This window comes from Poecilia latipinna, unplaced genomic scaffold (genome assembly GCF_001443285.1).
Source record: "Poecilia latipinna isolate Pla-1442-1.1 unplaced genomic scaffold, P_latipinna-1.0 Scaffold1839, whole genome shotgun sequence".
In the NCBI taxonomy this organism is placed as follows: Eukaryota; Metazoa; Chordata; class Actinopteri; order Cyprinodontiformes; family Poeciliidae; genus Poecilia; species Poecilia latipinna.
Genome location: NW_015114455.1, coordinates 168,066 through 184,367, shown reverse-complemented (window position 1 = coordinate 184,367; position 16,302 = coordinate 168,066). Strand labels below are relative to the sequence as shown.

The 16,302-nt window shown below is 40.3% G+C and overlaps 1 protein-coding gene across 2 annotated transcripts; it reads right to left on the bottom strand.

The window, feature by feature from the left end:
* Positions 1-81: 81 nt before the first annotated feature.
* On the bottom strand, positions 82-13,513 carry LOC106934656 (1-phosphatidylinositol 4,5-bisphosphate phosphodiesterase delta-1-like). 2 transcript variants are annotated; one of them, XM_015014690.1, is made up of 15 exons: positions 13,277-13,513; positions 9,939-10,097; positions 8,644-8,872; positions 8,322-8,451; positions 6,244-6,472; positions 5,221-5,422; positions 4,307-4,451; positions 4,071-4,223; positions 3,812-3,967; positions 3,582-3,735; positions 3,074-3,190; positions 2,790-2,968; positions 2,576-2,708; positions 1,673-1,822; positions 82-792 (listed from the first exon to the last, which is right to left on the bottom strand). In XM_015014690.1, the coding sequence occupies exons 1-15, from the start codon at positions 13,308-13,310 to the stop codon at positions 701-703; spliced, it is 2,262 nt and encodes a 753-aa protein (XP_014870176.1). In that variant the 5' UTR covers positions 13,311-13,513; the 3' UTR covers positions 82-700. The 2 variants fall into 2 exon arrangements, with proteins under 2 accessions (XP_014870176.1, XP_014870175.1); XM_015014689.1 differs by lacking the exon at positions 13,277-13,513 and adding an exon at positions 10,675-10,856.
* Positions 13,514-16,302: the final 2,789 nt, after the last annotated feature.

Below are 16,302 nucleotides of genomic sequence, written 5' to 3'. Positions count from 1 at the left end.
AAATAACTTCATGGAACTTCAAAAACTTCAAAGTAAACATTTTTTAATTTAACAGGAATAATTACTCCCTTTTCTAATTAATGTCCTGTTAAGATCATAGAGCTTTGACTTCACATTACTGTAGCACTTCCTTGACTGTCTTATCGGCACGCTGTGTACAAAGGGTGTGTCAACGCAAAGCTCACTTGGCAACAATCTTATTCTGTGGAAACACAAAAGGCACTCTCCTTGTGAGTCTCCTGAGGCACATCCAGACTGATCTGCTGGACAGTCTGATGCAAAATTAATAAAAAAAAACAACACACGTTTCACTTTTAAAGTGTTTACTGATGATAAAAAAGAAAAACGTCAGATGATGGTACATAAAAACTAAATCATTAATGGCTGAATCCATTGGTGACAACAAAGCATGCCGTTTTTAGGATGTTTTTCTTTAAACTACATAAAATAAAATAAAAATATTCTGATTAAAATTGAGGACATGAGTTAGTTAAACCCATTGTGTCTGCAACGTGATTGACAATGAATCCATAATCCTCCTATTACTTTTGCAGTCTAATTTTAAACTACTACAATAACATCTATAAGTTAGCTTTCCTCTAAAAGAAACTAAAAAAAAAAATCTAAAAACATGGTTGCTGTGTGAACAAGGTTCAGGTTTGTTGCAGTGGCGCAGGCGGGGGAGACACAGTCTGGCGTTTCATTTAGCATCCAGGACCATGACGTGCACAAAGAGTCCGGCAGAGGGGAGCTTGTCTCCATTCCTGTTGAGCAGAGGCACGTGTCTGTATCCTATGTGGGAGAGGGCAGATAAAGCAGATGTGATCAGAAAGCCAGAAATAAGAAGAGCTGTTTGTGTAGAGTCTGAAATGAGACCAATGTTTCCTCCCTCAGAAAAGGAACAGTTCCTTTTTCTGTTCCTTTACAAACAGAAAACAGAGTCTTGGACTCCGTCACATTATGGCCACAAACTTCAGTGTAATTTTATGTGATAGAACACCACAAAGTGGATTTTAATTATTTAATTATTATTTTAAATAATTAAATTATGCACTGCTTTCTGTTATGTCATGTGGCTGTAACTAGGGATGCACTGATCCACTTTTTTCACTTCCGATACCAATGCGAGTTTTAGTATTGGCTGATTCAATGTATAAAAACAGTGCTGAATTGATTTAAAATCTTTTTTTAAACAGATATAAATGCACTGAATTACAAGTTGATTTACTTCACACTTAAATGCACCAAAAGCTTCACAAGCTTGGTGAAACGTGTAAAGTTGTTCAGTCAGTGCAATTAGGAGCATACAAGTCAATGTAAAAATAAATAAAGAAATTGAAACTGACAAAAACAAACTGACAAATCCTCTTTCCAATGGTTCAGAAATTAAAATTAGGACTTCTAAAAATAATGTCAAACTCATAAAAAAATAAAACACGATGTCGCTCAGAGTAAAAAGCATAGAATTAGATTGACTAGATTTACCCTTATGGATCAGGCACACTGATTTTTATTTTTATTTTTTTAAATATCGAGAACAATACAGATAATATTGGATTGGTGTATCTCTAGCTGTGACGTCACAACAATCTGTCCTTCAGGGAGTCATTGGCTCTTACAGGCACTGAAGGAAAAAAAATGCCTACAACTACAGGCAGAAACTAAAACGTACCCATTTTGAGGCTGTTGAACGGAAGTGTGTACTGTCCGATGAACTCGTTGTCAGACGTCGAGTCGTGGTCCTCTATGAGAAAGCGAACCAGCGCCAGCTCTGGCACATACACGTCAAACTGGAAGTTCTCATTCCAACTTGGGTTGAAACCTTAAAACAAAAAGCAGAGACGTCCCGTAAGCCATATGACGCATCGCTGACGTTATGAGTTATTTGTAGTGTGTGAAGCTCATCACGGGACGGGAGGCGTTTGATGCGGTAAGGTATATTTATTGTGTAAATACGTGCGTTTTAAATGTTGAGTAACTAAGTATTTTTGTTTCATCATATGGTAAAAAGTTGTTTTTAGCCGGTATTTTAAGTTACAAACGTAAACGGTTTGCAACCGGCAGTATGCCATTTGTTTATTTCTTTATTTTTTGGCCTCACATTGTGTTTTTTCTTTGTACGCAATCACAGCTCTTACGGCGAAAGTAGAGGTCTATTTCCATCTAACCTGCATGTTTTTCAGTAAAATTTCAACCTTCATTCAGGGGCAATGCTACGTAAACAAACACGACAGCCTCACGCTAGTGGGAGAAATGGCTCGTGGCCTTTTGCCAAAACAAAAGAGAAATCCTACAGCCGCTAAAAATTTTACGCTTTTCCGTTTTTATTAACATTTTTCTGAGAAGTAAGTTGCGCTCTTGTCTTCTTTTGAGCTTTTCAGGTTGTTTCCTTCAATGTTTGTGTTGCAGCGCCACCACAGGCGAAAGCGGGAACAGGTTTTTCAGTTAGTTTGACAGTGTAGCGTGAAAGCGAACCGCAGCAGCTGAAAAGGTAACAAATGTTGCAACGTTGGTCACCAATCATACCGAGTCTACCAGACTGTCAGGTGTGAAAACAACCTAAGACCACATGTACCATTGTTCGCAACAGCACTGGTCTCTTTTTCTGAAACATCAGCTGGAACTCCGTAGATCTGCACTTTAACCAGCGGGTCCACGATGGAGGATTTCTTCTTGTTGACTTTGGGGAGCTGCTGGCCTGATATAACCTAGTGACAGATGCAAAGCGCATTAGGACTGAACAGGTTCCCAAGCTAACCGCAAAACCTTCCTGACACTGGGGACCTCACCATGACATGCAGCGTCTTGTGCTGCAGCCAGTCTCCTCGGGTCAGGGTAATGGGGTCGAACTCGGTGGCAGCGTCCCTCATGTAGGCCGGTTTGAGAACGTAGCCGCCCATGCCGTTGACCAGGAATCTGCCCTGGTTTATGTCCAACTCTGTGCAGGCCGTCTGGAAGTTCAGGGCGACTGGAGCAGAAGTGAAAAAAAGGAACATAAAAGGAATGTGAGGAATGTAAAAGAAGGGCCTGTCTTCCTTTAGTAATTAGTAACGTTGGGCGTCGAGTTTTGTACCAATTTGGCAGCCTGCGTTCCACAGTGGTACTGGGTTGTAGTTTGAAGAGTCGGTCCTTGAGCCTGCGGGATAAATGCGGCTCAGTTTCTCCACGTTGTGGCGGATGTAGGCATTTGCTGCGAAAAAAAAAAAAAAAAAAGAATAAGTCATTTGCAATTTCTTCAACTAGTTTTCAGTCTCTAAAAGTGTTTCCATCCAGGATTGTCCTGAATTTAGCCGAGTTGATCACTCTGTTAAATATGACCAGAGTGCATCTCTGCTGAAGTTGTTCAAAACTTGAGTTATGGTTTTATAATCCAACTCTGCTTTCAACTTCCCCATAACTTCGTCCCCTACTTTGTGCTGCTCTGTCACATAAAAGCCCAATGAAATACCTTTAACTTTGTGTCCAACATGACAAAATGTGGACAAATTCAAAGGGGGATCATGTGAATACCTCTGCATGGGGCTGTTCCTGTGGACTCTAAGCGTGAATAAGGAGTCAAATGCTCAACATTGTGTCTTTACCCGACTCCTCTGCCAGTTTCACGGCTTTCCCCTCTTTAAACGATGACATCTCGTAAAAGCTCTGGTTTTTCCTGGCGTCTTCGAAGCTGTTGAAGTGGACGCTCTTGCAGTAGATGACCATGTCGGACAGGTCTTTGGCTAGCTTCAGCTTTTTCTTTTAACGCAAAGGTAAAAAATTAGGCATCAGACAAAAGACCGATTTACGAGCATAGCTAATGTAGCCCCCTCACCTTGCTCGTCTTCTCCGCTGGTTCGTCGTCTGCCTCGTTACTCGACTCTTCTTCTTCCGTCACGTCGGTGTTGTCGGCCTCCTCTGCAGCTTCAGCAAAGCTGGCCTCCAGTTTGTTTAATCTCTTTCCTTTAATCAGGAATTTCCCTTTCAGCTCCTGAGGAAGAGCACATGCATCCACACCTGTAATCGCAATGCTGCGCAGCTGAAATACTCTCCCTTCACAGCTTTAACCCTCATTAAGCTGAGCTGGCACCAACCTCAGGCGATGGGAAGTTTGTGGGCATGCCGTCGCCCAGGGGAGTGGTGACGAGTGCGCTCCCCAGGATGGAGCTCATGTGTTGGGCCATGACGGACTGCTGCTCCACGCTACAGTGGTTCTCCAAGGAGAGAATTACTGGGTAGTCAGATTTCTTGGGGACAACCAAAGAAAAAAAAAAATTACGTATTACAGGAAGTAATTCAAGATGCTACCTGAGATTGGCGCTAGCTATACCTTGAAAGCATACTCCTTGATGGCTTTGATCGCATCTTTGAAGAGGATCTTTGAGGTTAGAGTGTAACCGTGGTAGATCACCGGCTCGTTGTCCGATCCATCCCAGCAATCCAATTCCACGCAGCGGCAGCCCTTCAGCAGAGCTCTGAGGGATTAACGGCCGACTTTAGAAACTCAGTACACAGGATTATCCAAAAGGTGTCGTCAAGTCAAATCTGAGACTTAAAGAACTTTTAATGCAACTGTGAATGAAATTTAAGACCGAAAAAGCTAGAAATATCGGGGATGGCTGGGTAATCCTGCTGTGTTACAATAACGCATCATAAAAGCCCCCGTTCAACAAATGTCATCCTGCCAACTGGCGATACATTTTGCAAAAACTATTTTGCAATTGTGGCGTTTCCATTAAATAAGAAATTAAATAAAAATCTGATGTGAATAAGCTTGTTCCATTGCAGTTTTGCGAAATACACTAATGCTGACACAGCCAAAAAAAAAAAACTACCTCAGTCCAGCGCAATATTTTTTTAATCAGTAATTTTTTTAAGTTAAATTAAATGAATTTATTGTAATTTCAATTTGCACAATTCTATGGTTAATGGAAACGCAGCTATTGTAGCTTAGCCTCCCATCAACATGTGAATGTTTGTGTGATCGGGTGAACGACAGATGTAGTGTAAAGCGCTTTGGAATCCTCTGGACTGGATAAAGCGCTGTAACAAGAGCAAGCCATTTGCTGTGTAAAGTTAATGAGGTGAATTTTTTCTTAAGCTTTTATTCCTGCCAAAGTACACTTCAAGCATTACCCTCCTGTTGCCCTTGCCTCATCCCACTAGGACGTAGAGATAAGTAGTGGCAAACGCTGGACAAACTTGATGTTTAAAACACCGAAGATAGAGGCTTGAGTTTGTTACCTGACGTAGGCCTCGGTGCTGCTGGGTCCTTTCAGCTGATCCTCCATGAGGTACGTGTTGTGTGAGGAGTTGATGAAGTAATGGTTGAGGGGCTGCTGCATATCCTGGTACACCTGCTTATGGTCCAGATTGAAAACCATGGCCTCTGGATCGTGGAGGTACATGAGGAAGCCATCTTTGGACAGCAGACTTTTCCCTTTGGCTAATAGCAACCAAAACAATTATGAATTAATTTTTTGACATCATAAATACACAGATAAAACAAGCCACTTATATGAAATGCACTATAGATATTACACAGAACCATCGCATTTACCGCAATGCGGAGCTAGTAAGCTGCAGGCCAAAACAGCCAGAAGCAAAACATGATATTTGCTACAATCAGAGACCATTTACAAGATAAAGGAGGCAGAGACCATTTCAAGGACCAAGCTAGTAGCTTGTACATTTTTACCTGTTAATGAGAGCTTGGATCTGGGAATACCAATAAACCTAACAAACCTGTGTCCATGCCCAAGCTAATAAGAGAACGACCATTTCTTTGCCGTTTTCGCTTTCGAACACTAAAGGAACATGTTCACCAACATAAGTGGAATTGTCCTCTACCCAGCATTGTCTGTGTAGAAGGTTAAATAGTAAATGGTCAGAAGTGCAAAAAGCCATTTAGCATTGCAGCTGGCTTGAGATGGAGAAAACATGGTAGCCATATTAGATTTTGAGGTCTGTTACTAAGGAGAAACCTCCAGTTTTCTGACTTGGAACTTAATTGAACGTTTTTGTTTAATTTACAAAACTGGAACTTGGAAATTTTATCTTCGAAGGGAAAATGTGTGGAAAAATGTAAGCCTTTAACCGAATATGCAGAGCCAAAATACAAGAGGATGTTTGTCCCATTCTCTTTAAATTTATCTTTAGGACCAATAGAGAGACTAAAACTTTATTATTATGCATGTACCTGGAAATCTTAGTATTTGCATAGGTCGTATTTGGTTGTAAAATGTCTTGGAGCTCTACGGTACTCACCCTGTTCATCTGGCTCGTACTTCTCAATGATCTTCTGGGCGTCGGCTAGTGTCAACTTCTCCCTCTGCTCCTTCGTCAGGAATTCCAACAGATTTCCGGCATTCATGAAGCCCGTGGTTTTGGCGTACTCCCCGTAGATGACGTCGATCTCCTCCCGATGGGTCAGCAGATCGTAAAAATGCTCAATCTCCGCTCCGGCGAGGTATCCAGATCCTGATTTGTCGCATTTCTGTTGTTGTTGGAGTGCAACATAAAAGTTAGAACATTTATATGACATAGGCTATTTCATATAAGTGTGAACACCTAAACGATAAAGTTTGCACTATGATTCACAAGCCAAGACGCTGTTATGTACACACAAACCATTGCATACAAAATGTGGGGAAAAAACAAACAAAAAACTATGACTTTGTTTATATAAAAACAAAACAATGTGTGGGGAACAATTCAGCTTAATATGATCAGATCAAAATTTAATTTAACTATTGCACGAGCAAGACACGGTGATGTGTTCTCTGATTGCCACCTGCGTTACGTAAAAAACTTTGAACCATTAAAAATGTGATTCTTTTTTTTATTGACTTATTCCAGGATTATCTTAAGTATCAGACCTTTGAGGCAGCATGTGTTACTCTGTAAACTCAAGTGACCTTTCGGTAATGCTGTTATTAAGTGTTAAGAATGTGGCCTTTGGAGTAGTTGCTACGAAAAGTGATAGTTTTTTTTACTTTGTTCCACAACACACTGTATCTGTTTCTTCCATGAGGAGCAGGAAGATCCATTTATCTGACCACAAACCACATTTCCAGTAGATGATCCCTCCTATGTCTTCCTTAGAGGAACGTTATTTTCAAACTGTCTCCCACACATGGTGCCTTGCAAAAGCATTCATAATATTTAAACTTTTCCACATTTTGTCACATTACAACCACAAACTTCATTGTGTTTTACTGCAGCTTTAAGTCACAGACGGAGACAAAGAACCGCATAACTGTGCGAAATGGAAGAATGTGACATGACCACGGTGGTGGTGAGCTTTTGTATTCAATATCCCTACCAAAGATGGCTCTCCACTTAAGCTAACAAGGCAAGGAGAGTATTAATCAAATAAAGCAGTCAAGAGGCCCATGGTAACTCTGAAGGAGCTGCTGGGTTCCACTGCTCGGGTGGAAAAAAATCTGCTGATGGGAGAACTAAAGGTCCTTGTACAAATCTGTCCTCTATGAAAAAGTAGCAGGGAGAAAGATGGTTCCAAGACCAACATGTGCCGTTTTCCCTTCAGGAATTATATTCTGCTTTGTGTTGGCCTATCACAAAGAATCCAAATAAACACATTACAGTTTGTTTGTTGCAAGAAAAATGTTACACATAAACTCAAATCACTAAGTGTTAGTAATAGACTTCCTCTTCCCATCTTTGGTCAGAAGAGTGAGCCGTTTGTGCTGTCTGATGACATCACCCATACTGTACATATTTTTGTCAATACATTCTGCAGGATCTGAAAAGTAGCAATTTAAAGGGACAGTATCGTGTATTTTCAAGGCACATTATGCCAATTTACAGCACAGTCAAGTAACTATGTTAACTGTAGTCGTTGTAGAAATGCCTTATACATAAAATGTGATTCAAAAGAAGTTTGACATAATTTAACACCTTGAAATTGGGCCTCTGTCTTTAAAAAAACCTGCCATTTCTGAAACTCTGCCTTCAAAAACTGATAATATCGCTTCTTTATTAGCCCTTTAACAACATTTTACCAGCGTTTGCACTGAGAACCTGTACACTGAGCTCAACAGATGCGCAGTTTGTCCAGGTGTTTGCTAATTGCACCTGGCTAGTCTGAAGGAGCTGAGTGGGGGAGCCTCTGAATGGTTGCCCTGGAGATTATGGGATTTCTCAAACATGCATGAAAGAATCAAGGCAACTCTCCAGGTGCGTTTATGATGAGAGAATAAAAACATACCATGAAAGGTTTATGCTAAAAATCAATATTTGCAACGGTGTTTATCATATTGAAGGTACTGCAACATCTTAGCAAGTTCTTGAAGCATTTGAAATCAGCGGTACATCTGTATCACCTTGAAAAGCATCTCTGCGTAGTCATCATCCAGCCCAATGTTCAACAGCTGGAGGAAGTTCTTCATCTCTTGCTGACTCAGTTTACTGTCTTTGTTCTTGTCTGCTTTCCTCAGGCAGCTGAAGATCCAGCTGTGAAGTTTGCATGTAAGGAGAATACAATCTGAGTTCTTGATGGTACAATCTCACTGGTTGGTCCTCATTGCCAGGCCTTGATTTACAGCCTATACTGACAGACCAAGGACACATGGCTCAACAAAACACAGACACTTTTTGGAGTGGGTTTCATTCCAGATAGGAACTCATATGTTTGTGAAAGGATACTGATCTTTAGCCTGATCGGCAGAGAGGTTGTTTAGGCTGGAGATGAGTTTTTGCAAACCTCTCACCCAGCTCCCAGCCTCCTCCTCCGAGCTAGCTATGAGGTCCAGGTTCTTTCGGCGACCCTTAAACACGATGGTGAAGCAGCGGCACTCCACTTGCTCTTCTGTGTTCTTCTTCAAACCCTCCGACTGGCGGCCAAGTCGAACCGCTGCGATGCTGTCGACTGGAACTAGATAGCAGAGATAGCCCAGATGTTTAACGGTATCATAGCTTATGCTACTATCAATAGGTTAGGTCGAGTCAAGTTTCTTTGAATAGCACACTGCGGCATCAAGGCAGTTCAAAGTGCTTTGCACCATAAAAACATCAGTCATCAATTATGAAACAAGCAATAAACATTACATTTTGTCAACTTGATACTACAATAACAAAAGTTCTTTAATGCATTTTGGTGCCATGTCATTCAGTAATTTATAAACTAATAAAAGTTTTTTTGAAGTCTATTCTCTAAGCTAAAGTGTAAGGGCTTTAAAACTGGGGTGCTGAGGACCTGAGCAGCAGTGATTGATTTATTTTAGGCATACCTGTGACGTCACTATTGCTAAAGATAAAAGCATTCATATGTTTCCCTAGTTCTTGCTGCGACATTAGTCCTTTAAATTTTGAAATGTTCTTCAGGCCTTTGCAAAGGCAGTTGCAAAGAAGGCTAACTTTGCACCTGCCTTTAAGTGATTCTGAAGGTTCAGATCTCAGTCTAATTTAATAAGAAACAAAGCATGTCCTTGCTTCTTAATATCTTTAAGCGTCAAAGAGCAGCTTTGCAACAGCTAGTCATGGTGCTATGACTAGCTGTTGCAAAGTTGCTTTTTGTAATTTAGTTGTCAAGGAAACGCCAGTAATGATGTTACCCAAAGGCGCTTATCAACCTGTGACCACATCAATTTATGGATGTCATTAAAACAGAAATATAACGGGGGCTATTTTAGCTCGCTCCTCCTCTTACTCAATAGAAGAAAAAAAAACTACAACTATCTCTTCAGACACACCCACTAAACTGATATCATGCACAACCGAGAATACGATGTACGCAAACACTAGTTTTACGGCTTTGTGATCAGCCGTCCACTCTTCTACACATCCATCTGAACTGAGACGTTATCAGAGATCGCGCTGGGTGTGTTAGCGTTGAAATGATAAATCTGCTTAATAAATGCTAGTAGTAGGAGTAAAGGAGGGTTATGAGTCTTGGTGAGACATATGTTTGCTGGACGACAAGGTGCTGGGACAGGACTCACAGGTCTGGTTCGACTTGAAGGTTTTCTTGGATTCACGCCATATGGTCTTGCAGTCCTCCTGGAGCTTGAGAAATCGGGTCTTCTTCCAGGACGGGGACAGGACCTTGAGGAGGTCTCCGCCTTGCAGGAGGAACTGCAGGTCTGGATCGCCTTCCATTCCTAAAGATGAAAAATATGCATTTAAGAGAAGCAATGAGGGAAAATTCTGCAGCTGAAAACCATGCATGAACTGATTACAAGGGTCAAAGTGTACCCACATTTCAAAATGTAAGGATCCAAAAATGCAAATATTTGTTGTGATTACATTCCTAGGGTTTAAGTCTAGAACAAGTGACAGAGTGACTCTGGCTGCATGGATCATATCTTATTGTAGCTGTGGCTCCCTTATTCTGTTAAGCAGATAAAAAGATGGCTACTACACATTTCCTCTTTAGGTCAAAATATTACAATTTGGCTGTTTGGAAATATTTTCAGTTGCAATAAAAGCCACAGAGTTGATATAGATATAGTGACCATCACTCAGCATGTGGTAGTATTTTAGCAGCGCTGCTACCTCCCATTTCCTACAGTTATCTCAAAGTAAGAACACTCCGAACAACTGAAGCCTTTGCTGAATTGTGACAACAGCCATACACCTTATACATACAAGGGGACACCAAACGCGTGCAACATAACCCGGATAACCCTTACACCATCCGCCTTAACACTAAGATCATCTGGTCGTTGTGCAACATACCTAGAAGTTTTGCATTTGTTTGTATCATCTTCTGGTTGGAAGCATGGTGAAGCAATTCCTCAGATTTGCTAAGTTTAGTTTGTCTCCGCACGCAAGACATGTTCTTCCAGGCTGGAGAGAGGCTTCGGGAGTGTGTTGACGAGACGCAGCGAGAGAGAGAGAGAGAGAGAGAGACCGGTGTGTGTGTGGACTGAAAGGGCGTGTACTAGCTAACTCTCGAGTTTATTCAGCTCTCTCAGGACTTCCCTAAGAGACAGTCAGCTGACAACCGGGATGACCTACTTAAATCCGTGAAACGGACGAGTGACAACTTGATAAGCTATAAAGTTAGAGTTTGGTTTTTGCTGCTTAAATCTACCCAGAAGTTATTTTTAAAAGAAGGAAAGGCATGGAGGAAAATATGCCTACATTTCTCAAAAACAACCACGGGTTCCATGGAAATGTTACAAATTAGCCAGGAAACAGTTAAGCTACAAAACCTTATTCCGTTAGCTGCTTGCTAATAATTAAGCGCTGCTTTGAAGCAGTTAGCATTAGTAGCAACGAAACTACATACAAAACGTATATAAGAAATAAAAGAAAAATACAGGTAAATGACAATACAAGGAAAGCGCTTGAGCTTTTTCAAAGACATGTTAGTGTTAAAGTGGACTTTAAATTAATTATTTGCATATTTGAAAAATATGCCAACTATAGTATTTAACCTGTAACTGCTGCGAGTTAAAATGTAAGTGATATAAAATAAAAGATATATACTTTATTGATTTTAAAAAAAAATGACAGTCCCTGAAGTCGCCACTAACAATGACGTCACAGCAGGGTTGAGTTCTAAATTGGACATTTGGTAATGTGGTGCTAATTATTGCCGACATCAGCTTATTTATTTCTACCCATTTCTACCCCAAATAAATATATTCACAGATAGTGAATGTACACAGCTGTGTGACCATCATTATTGCCAATAAAAAAATGACATACCTGCAACCTTCACCAAATTTTATGTGCACAGCAACCATCCTGGATAAAGAACTCCAGGCTACAATAATTGACTTTTCTGGTCAGAATTTGAAGCTTCAGAAGGCATTTGGTGTTTTATTTCCAACTGGGAACAGGGAAATCCAACTTCATGTGTATAGAGAACAGACCTAGTCCGACAAGTGTGAGCCTTCAATTTAACTAAAGGGCTATTTCACCAATTTAAATGAGTCTGAGCCTTGATTCCAGTAAGCTTGAACCTACAGCAGGGGTCTCCCAAAACATCTGCATGAAACAAACTGCTCATTAGCTGGGCTCCTTTGATCTTGAGAATGTGTTGTGGAGGTACTCCAGCCATAGATTCAAGAGAGCTTTTAAGGACAGGAGTTAAACAGATCTTTCTAACTTGAATTGTTTTAAACTTGTAACAGAATCCAGAAGTACTGTTTATGATTTGTGAAAACTCAAGAAGGGGCCATTTTCAATCTCATTTTCTTCACCACCTCAGGTGGGACTGACTTTAAAGAACACAGGACTAGTCAGGGCAAGTATGGACAGCGTTATTAATTGATGACAAACATTAGAGCTTCTGATTTGTCAAACCCTAATTTAATTTGTAAACACTTATTAAATGGTGGGTTTCAGGCTTTTAACTATTTGAGCGGGTTCAGCTTAAGAATTACATTTCCTGTGGCCTACAGCTCAAACCCTGACAAACTAACAGATTGTCACATGTGAAAACAAAATTTATTTAGCAAGAATTCAAAAATGATTTTTTTTCTTCCTATGAGGTAAAGAAACCCAATAAAAAGCCTTAAAATTACCCCTTTCCACTCCAAGTTTGATTTAATATCTAAATTCAATGCTAATTTCAATAGCGCCATCTCTTGGAATGTAAGGGAGTGACATCGTGCGGTTTGCGTGCTGCTGGACAATCTACGAGATTCATATTTCACCGGTAACCATTGTGGGGAAAACCTACGAACATATTTCAGAAGAAGACGTTAGATGTTACAACACCCGCACGACTTTGACTTTTACAATTTTAAGGAGGGGAACAAGAGAAAAGATCCACTTTCTGCAGAAAAGCAGGCGCTCCCCTATCAAATTGTAGTTCTACGGCGCCATCTTGTGGTTTAGTTGCGACACTTCATATGCTGTGATTTAACAACGCCTTATTTGCATTATTTGTCGTTTTAACACTATAACCTTGTAAAGAAACAGGCAATTAATACTGTGCACACAAAGAGGCATGTGTTTGTCGCTTTCTGGACCTACTTTCTAACCAAAAACAAGGTGCTGTTTTAGTTTGGCGACACCTGTGTTTGCGTTAGTAACAAGGTGCGTAAGAGGGAGCCACACCTTTAGGCCGAAAGTGATCTTGAAATGTACCATAGTGGCTGCAGGGGAACATAGTGTTACATTAAACAAACAAAAATGTTCACGATTTGTGCAGAAAGTTGCACAGTTTAACTTTTAATTAAAAACTATCACTCATGTCTAAAAGCTATCGGGTTAATATCTGTTGTTGGATTATGAAAGTAATCAGGGCTACACCCAAGAGATGCAGACCTCAACTTCAATGAGCAAAACTAATAAAGTAACCCAAAAAAAAAATCACTTTTACCTGTTAACTTGCTTTCGATCCCATTCTTCTCCATCCTTGCTTATGTTTTTTCCCCCTTTTGTCGTTATTTTGCAGGTTTTCTCCTCGTTCGCTTCGTTTCACCACCAGCTGCTCTCTGTTTTCATGTGTGCAATTTCCAGAAAGAGGAAAAAAAAAATCTCTGTAAGCCAACAAGAGCTCGATCTGCACGCAGGGGAATACTGCAGGCTCCAACACCGGTTTGACGAGACTGTCATTCAAGCTGGGCTGCTGATGTCAGACAGGGCAGGCTACACCCCACACTGTCCTGTGCCGTCATACAGCGAGTAGGTTAAGACGACCTTGTTGCAAAGTTTTGTTTTGGTTTTTATTGTTTATTTATGCTTTCTGAACCTGCCTTTGAAGAAAAAGTTACTTTCTTTTCATAATCTTGTATGTGAGAACAGGACACCCTGTGATGGTCTCCAGAGGCAAACGGAGAATGAATGGGGATGGAAGAAACACCCACAACCTTGTAGAGATAGTGAAAAGTCATATCTCAATCCGTGTTGGAGCCTGGGGCTAGTGAATTTAACGTGCACACCCACCACTCCTTTGAACACAAAGTAAACATATCCAGGTAGTCTGAATGGAGGAGCTTTATAGCTATAAGTACAACTGGCTCTCTGCCAGCCACATAGTTGAGAATGTCTTTTTGAGGATGTTTGACTAATGAGTAGGACAGGTGAAGTCTTTACTTCCTATTTTGCTAGCGTATTGTTTGTTCATCTTTCTTTAAATGATTTTTTTTTCGGCTCTAGTGGCCTTTGTTTTGTAGTAAAGTGGCAGGAAAGTGGGCAAGGAGGAAGACATAAGTGGGAAAAAGGGTCAACTGGCCGGGACTGGAGCCCGCCGCACGCTTTCCCCCTGCGCCTCGGCCGCGCCCATTTGCTAGCAGCTTTGCCTTGGTGGGATAATAGCGGCGCAGTCGGTGTAGCGCAGAGGCTCCTGTAGCTCTCAGCACTTCTCTTTCAAACCTGGCTTACCCTCAGCGCACTGTCAGCGGTGGAGAGCTTCCGGACGGTACCCAACAAGCCCCCCCACCCCAACCATCCCTCTGGTAAAACCACAGTACACAGCATATCGAAGGTTTTGAAAAGCCTTAAAACCACAGAAATATAAGTAAGATGCTAGAAAAAGTGACTTGAGTTTTCCCACACCTGATGCTGCCTATTAGCTGGATGAGAGTCGGGTAATAAACATTTCCCATATGCATTGAAAAGACAAATTCAGCTTTTTGTCATCAGGTGGAAAATAAGAAACTAAGGTTGTTTTGAAGGTACAGCATGAGCTGGTTGGCATGAAGCTGCTTTCATTAGAAGTAATTTGATCGTGTTACACATTGCTGTAGAAATTCATGTGGCTCCATACAAAGCTCTGGTTGAGCTTTTGTCACAAATGTTTTGGATCACTAAATAAATGTTAATGTCTGACAAAGATAAGCTGGTTAGATACTAAATGCAGCTTTCAAATGATTCAAAGGTGCTAGTTAAATCAATCTGCTCCTGGATTTAAGCCTAGAAGTTGACTAAGCCACTTCAAAACATTCATTTAATTAGTTTGAACCAGTCAGAGATGAATTTGCTGGTTTGTTTTAGATCATTGTCTAAAGTAAACCAGAAAGTGATCTAAAGCAACCGTCTGTTTTTTTTGCATAACCCAATAAAAGACGATTCCATCAGTTTGGGTGTTTCATCCAGGTCCTGCAGCCACAAAGCAGCTCCATCACCATCAAACTGTTACCAGCATGTTTTTGTTTTTTTTTATTTTTTAATGGTTTTTTTTTTTTTTTTTTTTTTTTTTTTTATGAATCCGTGTTTTTGCAAACATTGCACGTTATATTTGAGTTATAGACTCATATTGGTTGAGTTGTAATAACATTTTAGGATTTTTAAGAATATAAAAAACACTCAAGTATCTGAAAATGATGAAGCTATAGTAACTTCGTTTTTGCGGGGATAACACTAACTGGCCAAGGGACTTTTTAAACCTATTATCATTTGATATCATCAGTTCAAACCCGGTCTATAGGACTACCTATTAATGTGCAATAATTTCCATTAGTGCAATAAACTTTTGCACTGTATCAATCCGGAAACCAAAACAGCTTTCGGACCCAAAGGCAACAAGACACACACTTTTCCTGAGGTTCCACTGTCGTTTCATCTCTCAAAAGTCCAGAGAATGTTTCCCCTGAAGTAGCTTTCTTTTGTCTTTACAAATGTGACAGGCATTTGTTTTCTTTTTGGTCAACAAATGTTTGACTAAACCATTTGCCTAAAGACAAAAACATTTTAATTTCTTAACTGAGGCATTTGTGACCTGCAGAGGTGACATTCTTCTCTTACTTCCTGGAGGAGTCGCTGATGCATTCCTGGAATAATTTTGCCAGGATAGTAACGTCTGGGTGTGTTCACATAAGGCTAAATCTTCATTTATGTTTATTCTGGGTATTTCTATGTGATATTAACGCTAGTTTGATTATCTGAAATATTTAAGTGCAAAAATAAATAAATAAAACACTTTTTCACAAACCTGTACATTTTCATTTTTTAAATGTTTGTGCTAATTGAGGATTTTCTGCTTATGTTATAAACCTTATGTTTATAGTACTGCTAAGGTTTGAACTGTTTTCTGACATTCACATTAAAGTGTTGCACAGTATTTACTATCAACACAGAGTGACCTTTACCTCATAAAGCATTCAGCAGCTATTTAATACTTTAAAAAAAAACACACCACAAGGACAGTCATAAAAAATATTTGTAAATATGTTAAAGCCAACAATAAAAGGTGACAAAGAAGAGCTACAACTTAAAGCTCATTTCAAAGAGAGAGGTGTGTGAGCCTGTGCTTGTGAAACAAGCAAGAACAGGCCTGTCTGTTTCCTCACATACCACTAATACCATCAGTGTGCAAGTTTTCCCCACGTCTCAGGCTCCTGTTTTACTCCACTTGTTACAAATGTCCTCTGTTGTGAATATGTGTTTGCAAAGATCATAGAACCA